This window comes from Oncorhynchus kisutch, linkage group LG28 (genome assembly GCF_002021735.2).
Source record: "Oncorhynchus kisutch isolate 150728-3 linkage group LG28, Okis_V2, whole genome shotgun sequence".
NCBI classification, from domain to species: Eukaryota; Metazoa; Chordata; class Actinopteri; order Salmoniformes; family Salmonidae; genus Oncorhynchus; species Oncorhynchus kisutch.
Window position 1 is genome coordinate 27,782,661 of NC_034201.2, and position 15,415 is coordinate 27,798,075.

At 44.8% G+C, this 15,415-nt stretch overlaps 1 protein-coding gene across 12 annotated transcripts in view; it reads right to left on the reverse strand.

Annotated features, from left to right (window-relative positions):
• LOC109872500 (neural cell adhesion molecule 1) overlaps window positions 1-15,415 on the reverse strand; it is a 307,284-nt gene that overhangs the window by 69,807 nt on the left and 222,062 nt on the right. For all 12 annotated transcript variants that reach the window (XM_031807513.1, XM_031807514.1, XM_031807515.1 and 9 more), the window contains exons 2-6: window positions 5,402-5,476; window positions 4,474-4,683; window positions 3,885-4,028; window positions 2,386-2,523; window positions 1,892-2,009 (exon numbers count right to left, since the gene is read on the reverse strand). In XM_031807513.1, coding sequence (XP_031663373.1) covers window positions 1,892-2,009; window positions 2,386-2,523; window positions 3,885-4,028; window positions 4,474-4,683; window positions 5,402-5,476 — 685 coding nt within the window. The remainder of the gene's footprint in view (window positions 1-1,891; window positions 2,010-2,385; window positions 2,524-3,884; window positions 4,029-4,473; window positions 4,684-5,401; window positions 5,477-15,415) is intronic.

Consider the following 15,415-nt stretch of genomic DNA (forward strand, 5'->3'; position numbering starts at 1 on the left):
CCTGGTACGGCAACTGCTCGGCCTCGGACCGCAAGGCAGTACAGAGGGTCGTGCGTACGGCCCAGTACATCCTGCCATCCAGGACCTCTATATCAGGAGGTGTCAGAGGAAGGCCCTAAAAATGGTCAAAGACTCCAGCCACCCTAGTCATAGACTGTTCTCTCTGCTACCGAATGGCAAATGATATGGGAGCGCCAAGTCTAGGTCTCAAAGGCTTCCTAACAGCTTCTACCCCCAAGCCATAATACTCCTGAACAGCTAATCAAATGGATACACAGACTATTTTCATTGTCCCCCCCCTCTTTTACGCTGCTACTACTCTCTGTTTATTATCTATGCATACTCTCTGTTTATTATCTAGTCACTTTAACTCTACCTACATGTACATATTACCTCAATTACCTTGACTAACCTGTGCCCCCGCACATTGACTCTGTACCGGTACCTCATGTATACCCCCTGTTGAGGCCCTGGGTCTCAACCACGCCCTGTGTAATTGGGTCCTGAACCTCTTGACGGGCCGCCCCAAGATGGTAAAGGTAGCAAACAACACCTCCACTTCGCTGATCCTCAACACTGGGGCCCCACAATGGTGCGTGCTCAGCCCCCTCCTGTACTCCCTGTTCACCAATGACTGTGTGGCCATGCACGCCTCCAACTCAATCATCAAGTTTGAGATGACACAACAGTAGTGGGCTTGATTACCAACAACGAGACAGCCAACAGGGAGGTGAGAGCACTCGGAGTGTGGTGTCAGAAAAACAACTTCTCACTCAACGTCATCAAAACAGAGGAGATGATCGTGGACTTCAGGAAACAGCAGAGGAAGCACCCCCTATCCACATTGACGGTACAGCAATGGACAAACTGAAATGGTCCACCCACACAGACAGTGTGGTGAAGAAGGCGGAACAGCGCCTCTTCAACCTCAGGAGGCTGGAGACATTTGGCTTGTCCCCTAAAACCCTCACAAACCTTGACAGATGTACAATTGAGAGCATCCTGTCGGGCTGTATCACTGCCTGGTATAGCAACTGCACCGCCAACGCATCACCGGGGGCAAACTACCTGCCCTCCATGACACCTACAGCACCCGATGTCACATCAAGGCCAAAAAGATCATCAAGTATAACAACCACCCGAGCCACTGCCTGCTCACACCGCTACCATCCAGAAGGCAAGGTCAGTACAGGTTTATCAAAGCTGGGACCGAGAGAAAAACAGCTTCTATCTCAAGGCCATCAGACTGTTAAACAGCTATCACTAACATCATCACTAACACAGAGAGGCTACTGCCTACATACAGACTTCAATCATTGGCCACTTTAATACATGGCTCACTAGTCACTTTAATAATGCCACTTTAATAATGTTTAAATATCTTGCATTACGCATCCAATTTGTATACAGTATGCTGTATTTTATACCATCTATTGCATCATGCCTATGCCACTCTGTCATTGCTCATCCATATATTTATATGCATATATTCTTATTCCATTCCTTTACTTACTGTAGATTTGTGTGCATTAGGTAGTTCTTGTGGAATTGTTAGATTACATGTTAGATACTGCTGCACTGTCGGAACTAGAAGCATAAGCATTTCTCTACACTCGCAATAACATTTTCTAACCATGTGTATGTGGCCAATAAAAATGTATTTGATTTGGTATAGCCTCTCTACTGTTATTTTACTGCTGCTCTTTAATTATTTGTTATTTGTTACTTATCTATTTTTCACTTAACACTTATTTTTCTTGAAACCGCACTGTTGGTTAATGGCTTGTAAGAAAGCATTGCACTGTAAGGTTTACTACACCTGTTGTATTCGGCACATGTGACAAATAACATTTGGTTTGATTTGAAAGACAAGATAGTCGGTGTGACTTACCGGGCCCAGGTGACTGTGGGTTCAGGGAAGCCGTCAGCGTCACAGGCCAGCATCACAGACTGGTTTATGTCCGCCGTGGCATTCACCTCCGACTGCCTGGTGCGGATGCTAGGGAGCACTGAAACACAGACATACAGTAGACACAAGCATTATTGAAAGATACAGAGGTCATACGTGAGTAGGAAATTAATTATACTACTGTGATACTAAGATAAGACAATGTAAGGTTGTTATGTGCTTCAAACAAGTCTTAAAATGGTTTATAATCAGATCATGATGCACTATACTGGTTTGCTTTAAGTATGATAGGAGTAAATAAATGTTACTGTAAGCTTGTTACAGGATTTTTTGGGGATTCTGTAATGGTCTTCATAATAGCACAGTATTGGATCTATAACTACACTATATTCTATGTGTGCTCAGATCCAAATCCCAGGGTGAGAGCATAGGTGGAGAAAGAGGGGGTAGGGTGAGAGGGAGGATGTGATACTCACCGTTGACGATGACCTTGATGATCTTCAGGTCAATCTCTCCCCTGGCCATAACACGAGCCTCACAGGTGTACGCCCCTTCATCCGTTTTCTTGATGCCTCGGATCTGGAGGTGGTTGTTGCCCATGATCTTAAATCGAACTGTGAACAATCGCAAGAAAAGGAAAGAGAGAAGGCTCAATCATCATTAACAAAAGGTGGTGCAGGTTTAACACAAGGCAACATGGGAAGGCACACATACAATGAGACTTCAGGAGGCGTGATCTGAGTTACAGTTGAATGCTGCATTTGCCCCCTCCCAGCATCAATATTACAATGTAAAAATAGTAATGAGTTATACATAGGTGTGGAGGGAAGATGATCTTTAGAACCACACGATACAGTCAATAACTCGCCACAAGAAAAACTAGTGACATATAGACTCATCAAGAGAAAGCTTTACCATCCATCCACTGGAAAAAAATGTTATTTACATACAGTATGTTCATTGTTTCAATGTTTATTTAGATAATTAAGTGCTGTACTATTCACTGTGAGATTTTGTTACATTGCTCAACAGAGCATTGCCATGGCATTGTGCCTCTTATTCTTTGTCCTTTATATCCATACTGTAGTAAATGTGGTGAAACATGGACCATGTAAACATACAGACGCTCAAAGCAACTACTACTACTTCTTGAATTGCGTTGTCATAGCTCTACTATGTAAATATTCTATGAATCCTCTTTACTCTGTAAGTTCAAACATCTGGCAGCCAGCGTACAAATATTGTATGGCAACTGTGTTAATTCAACCCTCTTTTGAAGCGATGCCAGATGTAGATCTGGTTTAGTGAATCTGTATTTGGGCAAAAGCTTTGAATTCATTAACCAGACTTTTTAAATAGCTCTCTCTGAGCTGTGAATCACATATTAGCATGAAAAAGATGTGTACTTAGAGCTATAAGCACATGCAGCTTTGATATGGAAAAAGTTAACTGGAGCAATGTGGAAAATTGTATTTACATAAGCAGTATGGGTTTCAGTCTGGGCTACAATTAGTGGTTTTCTAGTGAAAAACACATCCCTGTCCAGGGTCCAAGAAAACGCCACACACCAGAGCGCTGTGGTCACCCTGAGCCTCCCAGTGGTCGCCAGAGGGAGGGGTCCTCTAAGGTTAGAATAGTGCAGTCTGGAGAAAAACAAAATCCTTCAGAATGCACTCGTCTGAATATGAAGCCTTCAAATATCCTTTCACAACTGACAACCACCATTTCTCTTGATCAAGAAATATCCTGTTTCCTGTCCTCACTTCATCTATTATGTTGAAACACTCAAATGACCAAAAGGCAGGGAGGGCTGTGCTCTTAGGGAGAGAGCGAAGGAGTGTGGGGTGAATAAAAAAGAGCTGCAGATATAATGAAAGCAAACAAAACAACTGGGGGGGGGGGGGGGGGGGGTCTCCACGACTCTGGGTAGTAGGCGACCCACACATTGGCACATCGATTTGTGTACAAGCCTTACCATCTTTTGTAACCTGGATCTTTGAGCCTTTGTGCTTCCAGATAATGCTGGCGGGAGGCGAGCTGACGACGTCACAGATGATGTCAGCGTCATCCCCTTCATTAAACTCCTGTGGGGAAGGGGCGTTCTTGAAGGTTATCTTTTCTGTAGGGGAGAAGAATAGAAGTCCACTGTCAACTGCATTTCCCGAACAAGTCAACAAACTTAATAGACCAACATGTTCTATGGTGAGTGCTCCCTTTGTTACCCAGTCTATGCATTTGTCATGGCATTCCACCTGTTCATGATGGAACATACTATACAGTTAGTTTAGTTGTATATTCTAAATACGCGGGTTCTCTAAATGGAGAGAAATAGTTACCTTTACAATGACACTAGTGCGAAGATACAATCAACAATACTGTATGAAGGAGGACAATTGAAGAAAACAAATATGCACAAAATATGCACAGACACTTAAATTACATTCTTCAAAATTACATTATATGTACAGATAATACAGTAAGGGGATTTCATTTGGTGGTAATCCACTAAATTACAATGAATAATATCAACACTTTTCAAGGACTGAGTTTGAGAGGGAACTTACGGAAGATTTTCACGTTGACAGTGCCCTGAGACTCCTTGTCTGCATTTTTGGCCACACACTTGTAGACACCGGCATTGTCCACATCAGCATTGTAGATAGTGAGGGTGGACGAGGACTCGTCGTTGCGGTTCACAATGATGTCCTGTCTGTTCGGTAAGAGCTTCTCGCCGTTCGGGGCATACCAATCAATGTCCTTTGCGTCTCCAACAACTGAGGAGGCAGGGTGGATGTGTGAGGAGAGTACAAATGCACTGTTTATGTGTCTTCAGCAGTTAGTATGAATGATAACCAAACAGATAACTATGTGCTGCCTTGCGAGGTGATGCTGCATCTGAGGTATGCATTATAGCTTTTTTGTCCTAGGGTTTCTCTGCTTTATGAAGGCCATCTTCATACCAATATGCACAAAAATATAACTATTTTACATATTTGCTCAGATGATATACTACCTGAAAAAAGACTGAAATTAAAACGCTGCCATTGATATTTTGAAAGAAGGGCAAAAAAAAGACACATTTTGTGAAATCTTTCACTCCCTCATTCATAATGGAACAAAGAAGTGCTGAAGCAAACAGTATTTTGCTGACATCTCACTGCAGAAAAAGTCCACAGCTATCTACAGTTCTTTTCATCTAAAGGAAACATTGCTAAAGTGAAATGTTCTCATCTTTGCTATGACATATTGAGCCTCTATTTTATCTTTGCTATTCAACAACAGGATGCTGGCCTGCAGGAGTCTGCCAGTAGTGGGGGGTAACTGACCACATTTGCAGGTCAGCGTCCTGGGAAACCCATGCTACTGCAGCCATGAGAACTGCTGTAGCACCTTCACTTTATGTAGAGTTATTTTCTATATCAAGCTGTCAAAATACTGTAGCTATTTGGGAGTTTGCAGTTATGGAGGCGATTGTATCTGTACCACACCTACCTTCACAGAGGAAGAATTTGGACTCCCCCACGCTGATCTCTCCTTGCATCGGTGTGATCTCCACTTGCAGGGAGGCTAGAAGAGAAAAACACAGACAGAGCAGGTCTCAGAACAGTTCAAGTCAAACTCTGCACTTTTACATCGTTCCAATACACTTTACACACAGCAGGTCCTATAACAGGCGTGAGCAAGGGGAGGGGAACAGGATGACACAGCGGCAAAGCACAGTGAGACAAGGCACACTTTAATGCATCAACAGCTTGACTGAACATCTGCTGCTGATCAACCTAAGATGAGCCGTTACCCACCCTTCACTTTTCAATATAATGCTGCATCTATGCCGTTAATTGGATTCAGTTAACAAAGAAGTATTTTAGTATTTGCAGCCTCATTTTAGTAAAAGCAGTCACACAAAAAAAAGGTCACAGACATAGTTGTAGAGTTGGTATGCTAAGTCAACAAAAGAAAACACTTCTCACCCAACATTCCCACATTGTAGCCATATAGGCCACAGTAGCATGTATTTAGATAACAATGTGTTAATTGTTGACGCTCTGGCAAGGTCCCAGCATTGCTAATGCAGTAGGCGGCTCCCATCGGCATTAGTGGGATTGTTAGTGAGGTTGGGATGATGGTAGGGGTGTGCGGGCGGATAACATAATGAAATGTGGTGGAACAACACATAGCCATGGCAAGTACTGTCCACTTATTGAAAAACCACTGTGTTGGACAGGCAGATTCTCTGACAAAATATGACAATTAGGCCCTGGCACTATCTTAAAGGACCATTAATTATATGCCTTTCAAACGTATATTAGACTTGTAATTACCCAGGCTTCCGATAAGATTTTATAATGGCACCTGACCGAGCTAACCCTGTGTTCTCACAATTGTTTCGTCTGACACAGAGTGTCCGCTCAGGAAGTGTAATGCCGTAAATCAAAGCATATTAGCTTCCTAAGATGCTGCCGAATACATTTAATATTTCTGCATCAACTAAAGTGGGAGACAGAGATGAGATGTACCGGAGAGAATCAGCTGGTGTTTGTTCTCTTCAGCTCTGCTGGATGAATTAAAGAGGAATCAACTTCCAACTTGGTGAGCGACAGGAGAGACATACTCCAAAGTTCGGGACAGCATACCTTAAAGATTTACATCTTCTTAGCCCAAGGTGTGCCTGGACAATCTTTCTTAAAAATTCTCAGATGTGGCCTATTTTAAAAAGTTTCTCTTACCAAATCAGGAAATCAGGTCTGGTACTCTCTCTGCCATGATCTGTTCCTCAAGAGCAGAGGGGAAAGTAGGCATGTCTGGTCCAGTACGGCATCCTGGCAAAATAAATAGTGGGAGCACACCATACCGTGGACACACCATACCCACCATTAGTGGGGCTATCATTTGTTTTTCAACAGAACAAAGACCAAACACACCTCCAGGCTGTGTAAGGGCTATTTTACCAAGAAGGAGAAGGATGGAGCGCTGCATCAGATGACCTGGCCTCCACATCACCCAACCTCAACTCAATTGAGTTGGTTTGGGAAGAGTTGGACCGCAGAGTGAAGGAAAAGCAGCCAACAAGTGCTCAGCATATGTGGGAACTCCTTCAAGACTGTTGGAAAAACATTCCAGGTGAAGCTGGTTGAGAGAATGCCAAGAGTGTGCAAAGCTGTCATCAAGGCAAATGGTGGCTACTTTGAAGAACCTAAAATATAAAATTATTTTGATATGTTTAACACTATTTGGGTTACGTGTTTTATATAGTTTTGATGTCTTCACAATTATTCTATAATGTAGAAAATAGTAAAACACAAAGAAAAATCATTGAATGAGTAGGTGTGTTCAAACTTTTGACTGGTACTGTATGTATACATACACATACATGGGGTGGCAGGGTATCCTAGTGGTTAGAGCATTGGACTAGTAACCGAAAGGTTGCAAGTTCAAATCACCGAGCTGACAAATCTGTCGTTCTGCCCCTGAACAGGCAGTTAACCCACTGTTCCTAGGCCGTCATTGAAAATAAGAATGTCTTCTTAACTGACTTGCCTAGTTAAATAAAGGTAAAAAATGATGTCTCTTTAAAAATATATTTCCGTTTATTATTGTCTCCTACCCCTACCACCCCTCCCCTAATTGGAGTAAACTAATGGACAACAACACTTAGGCTTCTACTTCCAGCTGACACATACTATATACATTTTATGGACACAATGTCTTTTACAATAGGTATCTTTCATTTGTTTACAAATGAACCCCTCAGCTCCACTCAACCCCTCCCATATACTTTTTATTAATCACAATATTATTTAATACATTTTGGTATTTAATGCAGGGTCAACTGACAAGTTCCTTACTTTTCCTCCCTTCCACTTGCCTCTTCCATTTATGTGGTAATTCTTCAATTAGTTGGTTGTAATTTTGGGTAGAGCTGACATTTCAATATATTTTTTGTATATTTTTTAGTATCAATTAGTATATTTGAGTTTAACCACAATACTGTTTGTATTATTTGTTCTGTCTTTTCTGGTGGATTAAACTGAAATTGCAACTAACTTTCTATGGCTTGTTTTAAAATTAGCGATATATTGGAGATGATTTCATTTTCAAATAACCAAAAGTTAGAGCTTTTAGTCTGAATAAATGGAAAAAGGCCATTCTTGAACACGGGGTGGGACATTCTTACTAATCTGTTAGAGAACCAGTTTGGATTTAAATATAACTTTTGTATAACTTTATATAAAGTTTAATTTTGTCTTGCCGTTCCACATAAAATGGAATATTTTTTGCTCATATAATGAAAGAAACAGGTCGCTAGGTGTAGGCAAGACCATTAGCAAATAGGTCAACTGGGATATTATTTTTCATTTTATTTAATATCCGAAACATACAATATACTTGCAGTGAAGCTGCTCAACAACTACATCATACCAGTCATCCAACAGACTCCCATTCAGAGTGACACACAGAAACATCCAGGGTCAATGTCCTGCTCAAGGGCAGGTTGACAGATCTCCCACCAGCCCGAATCCTCCAAGATCCCCCCCCACAGTCCCCCCCAAAAGCTGTCCCTCCCACAGTCCCCCACCCCAAGAAGAAAAATAAAAAATACAATTAATTCCATGCCCCACCCCCAAGAACCCCACAATGCACCAACAACCAAGAGAATGAACTGAAGAGATAAAAGAGAAAGACAGAAAACAGAAAACAACAATGCAAATAAATAAATAATAGTAATCCATTTAAAACAAAGGACATCAAGGACAACTGAAATCATAACAACAATGGCAACTGTAAATGTTTATGTGCATGTCTGGCAATATTACATGTATGTGTGTATTCTTGTATGCGTTCATTTGAATGAGAGTGTGTGTATATGCATGTGTACAAACACCTGCACGGCATCAGCCTCAGGCAAACCGGCATTAGTTGTAAAAACACTGTCCCTTAGTGTCATTCAAATGTACTTTTATTATGTTTTATTTTGACTTTTATCTTTGACCATCATTCTATCACCCCCACCGCAACTCCACTCCCACTTGTCTCCAATCCAACATCCTAACCCTCAGCTTCCCTCAGCCCATCCCATCATTCTATCACCCCCACCGCAACTCCACTCCCACTTGTCTCCAATCCAACATCCTAACCCTCAGCTTCCCTCAGCCCATCCCATCATTCTAACTCCACTCCCACTTGTCTCCAATCCCACATCCTAACCCTCAGCCCATCCCATCATTCTATCTCCCCCACAGCAACTCCACTCCCAGTTGTCTCCAATCCCACATCCTAACCCTCAGCTTCCCTCAGCCCATCCCATCATTCTATCTCCCACACATCAACTCCACTCCCACTTGTCTCCAATCCCACATCCTAACCCTCAGCCCATCCCATCATTCTATCTCCCACACATCAACTCCACTCCCACTTGTCTCCAATCCCACATCCTAACCCTCAGCCCATCCCATCATTCTATCTCCCACACATCAACTCCACTCCCACTTGTCTCCAATCCCACATCCTAACCCTCAGCTTCCCTCAGCCCATCCCATCATTCTATCTCCCACACATCAACTCCACTCCCACTTGTCTCCAATCCCACATCCTAACCCTCAGCCCATCCCATCATTCTATCTCCCACACATCAACTCCACTCCCACATCCTAACCCTCAGCCCATCCCATCATTCTATCTCCCACACATCAACTCCACTCCCACTTGTCTCCAATCCCACATCCTAACCCTCAGCTTCCCTCAGCCCATCCCATCATTCTATCTCCCACACATCAACTCCACTCCCAGTTGTCTCCAATCCCACATCCTAACCCTCAGCTTCCCTCAGCCCATCCCATCATTCTATCTCCCACACATCAACTCCACTCCCAGTTGTCTCCAATCCCACATCCTAACCCTCAGCTTCCCTCAGCCCATCCCATCATTCTATCACCCCCACCGCAACTCCACTCCCACTTGTCTCCAATCCCACATCCTAACCCTCAGCTTCCCTCAGCCCATCCCATCATTCTATCACCCCCACCGCAACTCCACTCCCACTTGTCTCCAATCCCACATCCTAACCCTCAGCTTCCCTCAGCCCATCCCATCATTCTATCTCCCACACATCAACTCCACTCCCAGTTGTCTCCAATCCCACATCCTAACCCTCAGCTTCCCTCAGCCCATCCCATCATTCTATCTCCCACACATCAACTCCACTCCCAGTTGTCTCCAATCCCACATCCTAACCCTCAGCTTCCCTCAGCCCATCCCATCATTCTATCACCCCCACCGCAACTCCACTCCCACTTGTCTCCAATCCCACATCCTAACCCTCAGCTTCCCTCAGCTCATCCCATCATTCTATCACCCCCACCGCAACTCCACTCCCACTTGTCTCCAATCCCACATCCTAACCCTCAGCTTCCCTCAGCCCATCCCATCATTCTATCACCCCCACCGCAACTCCACTCCCACTTGTCTCCAATCCCACATCCTAACCCTCAGCTTCCCTCAGCCCATCCCATCATTCTATCACCCCCACCGCAACTCCACTCCCACTTGTCTCCAATCCCACATCCTAACCCTCAGCTTCCCTCAGCCCATCCCATCATTCTATCACCCCCACCGCAACTCCACTCCCACTTGTCTCCAATCCCACATCCTAACCCTCAGCTTCCCTCAGCCCATCCCATCATTCTATCACCCCCACCGCAACTCCACTCCCACTTGTCTCCAATCCCACATCCTAACCCTCAGCTTCCCTCAGCCCATCCCATCATTCTATCTCCCACACATCAACTCCACTCCCAGTTGTCTCCAATCCCACATCCTAACCCTCAGCTTCCCTCAGCCCATCCCATCATTCTATCTCCCACACATCAACTCCACTCCCAGTTGTCTCCAATCCCACATCCTAACCCTCAGCTTCCCTCAGCCCATCCCATCATTCTATCACCCCCACCGCAACTCCACTCCCACTTGTCTCCAATCCCACATCCTAACCCTCAGCTTCCCTCAGCTCATCCCATCATTCTATCACCCCCACCGCAACTCCACTCCCACTTGTCTCCAATCCCACATCCTAACCCTCAGCTTCCCTCAGCCCATCCCATCATTCTATCACCCCCACCGCAACTCCACTCCCACTTGTCTCCAATCCCACATCCTAACCCTCAGCTTCCCTCAGCCCATCCCATCATTCTATCACCCCCCACCGCAACTCCACTCCCACTTGTCTCCAATCCCACATCCTAACCCTCAGCTTCCCTCAGCCCATCCCATCATTCTATCACCCCCACCGCAACTCCACTCCCACTTGTCTCCAATCCCACATCCTAACCCTCAGCTTCCCTCAGCCCATCCCATCATTCTATCTCCCACACATCAACTCCACTCCCACTTGTCTCCAATCCAACATCCTAACCCTCAGCTTCCCTCAGCCCATCCCATCATTCTATCTCCCACACATCAACTCCACTCCCACTTGTCTCCAATCCCACATCCTAACCCTCAGCTTCCCTCAGCCCATCCCATCATTCTATCTCCCACACATCAACTCCACTCCCACTTGTCTCCAATCCCACATCCTAACCCTCAGCTTCCCTCAGCCCATCCCATCATTCTATCTCCCACACATCAACTCCACTCCCAGTTGTCTCCAATCCCACATCCTAACCCTCAGCTTCCCTCAGCCCATCCCATCATTCTATCACCCCCACCGCAACTCCACTCCCACTTGTCTCCAATCCCACATCCTAACCCTCAGCTTCCCTCAGCCCATCCCATCATTCTATCACCCCCACCGCAACTCCACTCCCACTTGTCTCCAATCCCACATCCTAACCCTCAGCTTCCCTCAGCCCATCCCATCATTCTATCACCCCCACCGCAACTCCACTCCCACTTGTCTCCAATCCCACATCCTAACCCTCAGCTTCCCTCAGCCCATCCCATCATTCTATCACCCCCACCGCAACTCCACTCCCACTTGTCTCCAATCCCACATCCTAACCCTCAGCTTCCCTCAGCCCATCCCATCATTCTATCTCCCACACATCAACTCCACTCCCACTTGTCTCCAATCCAACATCCTAACCCTCAGCTTCCCTCAGCCCATCCCATCATTCTATCTCCCACACATCAACTCCACTCCCACTTGTCTCCAATCCCACATCCTAACCCTCAGCTTCCCTCAGCCCATCCCATCATTCTATCTCCCACACATCAACTCCACTCCCACTTGTCTCCAATCCCACATCCTAACCCTCAGCTTCCCTCAGCCCATCCCATCATTCTATCTCCCACACATCAACTCCACTCCCAGTTGTCTCCAATCCCACATCCTAACCCTCAGCTTCCCTCAGCCCATCCCATCATTCTATCACCCCCACCGCAACTCCACTCCCACTTGTCTCCAATCCCACATCCTAACCCTCAGCTTCCCTCAGCTCATCCCATCATTCTATCACCCCCACCGCAACTCCACTCCCACTTGTCTCCAATCCCACATCCTAACCCTCAGCTTCCCTCAGCCCATCCCATCATTCTATCACCCCCACCGCAACTCCACTCCCACTTGTCTCCAATCCCACATCCTAACCCTCAGCTTCCCTCAGCCCATCCCATCATTCTATCACCCCCACCGCAACTCCACTCCCACTTGTCTCCAATCCCACATCCTAACCCTCAGCTTCCCTCAGCCCATCCCATCATTCTATCACCCCCACCGCAACTCCACTCCCACTTGTCTCCAATCCCACATCCTAACCCTCAGCTTCCCTCAGCCCATCCCATCATTCTATCTCCCACACATCAACTCCACTCCCACTTGTCTCCAATCCAACATCCTAACCCTCAGCTTCCCTCAGCCCATCCCATCATTCTATCTCCCACACATCAACTCCACTCCCACTTGTCTCCAATCCCACATCCTAACCCTCAGCTTCCCTCAGCCCATCCCATCATTCTATCTCCCACACATCAACTCCACTCCCACTTGTCTCCAATCCCACATCCTAACCCTCAGCTTCCCTCAGCCCATCCCATCATTCTATCTCCCACACATCAACTCCACTCCCACTTGTCTCCAATCCCACATCCTAACCCTCAGCTTCCCTCAGCCCATCCCATCATTCTATCTCCCACACATCAACTCCACTCCCACTTGTCTCCAATCCCACATCCTAACCCTCAGCTTCCCTCAGCCCATCCCATCATTCTATCTCCCACACATCAACTCCACTCCCACTTGTCTCCAATCCCACATCCTAACCCTCAGCTTCCCTCAGCCCATCCCATCATTCTATCTCCCACACATCAACTCCACTCCCACTTGTCTCCAATCCCACATCCTAACCCTCAGCCCATCCCATCATTCTATCTCCCACACATCAACTCCACTCCCACTTGTCTCCAATCCCACATCCTAACCCTCAGCTTCCCTCAGCCCATCCCATCATTCTATCTCCCACACATCAACTCCACTCCCACTTGTCTCCAATCCCACATCCTAACCCTCAGCCCATCCCATCATTCTATCTCCCACACATCAACTCCACTCCCACATCCTAACCCTCAGCCCATCCCATCATTCTATCTCCCACACATCAACTCCACTCCCACTTGTCTCCAATCCCACATCCTAACCCTCAGCTTCCCTCAGCCCATCCCATCATTCTATCTCCCGCACAGCAACTCCACTCCCACTTGTCTCCAATCCCACATCCTAACCCTCAGCTTCCCTCAGCCCATCCCATCTATCTCTGCTGGCCACCCACTTCGGGTTTCTATGCAACACATATCTTTCAACTATGCTGTGATGTTTAACGTACAATTTCAATCTATCTAATCGAATAGAATCCACAGAATGCGATCTCATAACAGTACTATTTCTAGGGTCAATTTTAGATCAATGCTATGCATTTTCAGCCATTCCTGAACCTGAGACCAGAAACAGGCTACCTGAGGGCAATACCAAAATAAATGGTCTATTGATTCTGTATCCTCACAAAAAAATCTACAGAGCTTCCATGATTATATGCCCCAAATATTCAACATTTTGTTCGTGGCAAGAACTCTATATAATAATTTTAGTTGAAAAGCACGAAGTCTTGAATCTTGCATTGTTTTATATATCATCAACTCATACACCCTGTACCATGGAATCGGTACATCAAAAATCTTGTGATTTTGATGTGATATGAATACCAAATATGTCTACTTCAGGTTCAGCCCATTTTATATGTAAACTGCAAGTTAATGTAAAAGTTGTATTTTTCAAAGATCCAACATGTAATATTGTACACTTATCATAATTAGGTTTTAGTCCAGAAAGTATAGAAAAGTTACCTAGATCTTCAATGACACATTGCAGGGATCTATCTTGCGGACTTAAACACTCCCTCACAGTATGGAAGACTTTCACAGCTAACATATCAGGGAAGAACATAAATTAAAGGAGATCCAGAGATCCAAAATCCAGAAACTTTCAAGTGAATCCATACATTGAAAATAGTTCAGTTGAGTTGGCCCTCTCCCCCTCTCTCTCCCTGGAGTGCTGTACTGAAACAGCTGCAAAAACAGATGACATGACTTGTGACGTTGCTGGATGCAGGCAATTATGTAAAAACATTCCTTCCGCAGGATACTTTAACTGGTGACAATCCGGGTGAACAAAGAAAAAGGAGCACACTGTCGCTGCATGAATCTGACTGAATTATTGACAGGACAAGTAAAAAATAGGCTCACATTTCAGCATGAATCGCCTTGATCAGAGCCGAAACGATCCATGCTACTTTTTCTTTAAGTAACCTGTTTTTTGGGGGATTTTCAAGTCCCTTGGTAGAGCAGCCGATTTCCCCTTTTTTGTTCAAGCTGTGCTAAAGCGCGATTGGGTATACCTTCTTTCCAATACAATTATGTAATTTGGGTGAACTATACATTTAACAATGGGGGGGGGGGCTTTAAAAAAGTATCACCTAATAGCAGGAACAGCTACATCTAGTGGTCAGAACCTGGTAATATCAGGATGTAGGATGGGGCAACTTCAATGGCAAATTTCTCTAAAAAGGGTGAAAAAACATCACTAAATTCACTGAGAATACATTACATAGGATGAAGAAAAAAATACTCATAGTTGCAGTTCCATACTAGTCGTCAAACAGAGAACTGATACTATATACTCGTTGTTGGGGTGGGGTTGGTGTTGGGGGAAACGTGGGTGGCTTGTTACAACTTCTTTGGATCTCTCATGTCTAATTTATTGTTAGAAAAACGTTTGGTCAAAATTGAATGTTTGGTACTATATTTATTGACAATTATATGAATCATATAAATGTAATAATTTCTCAGAGATCAAATTATATTTCAACAAAATAAGTTATCTTTAAAACTGCAACCTGACCAAGATAAAGCAAAGCAGTGAGACAAACAATAACACAGAGTTACACATGGAATAAACAAACGTACAGTCAATAACACAATAGAAAAGTCTATATACAGTGTGTGAAAATGAGGTAAGAT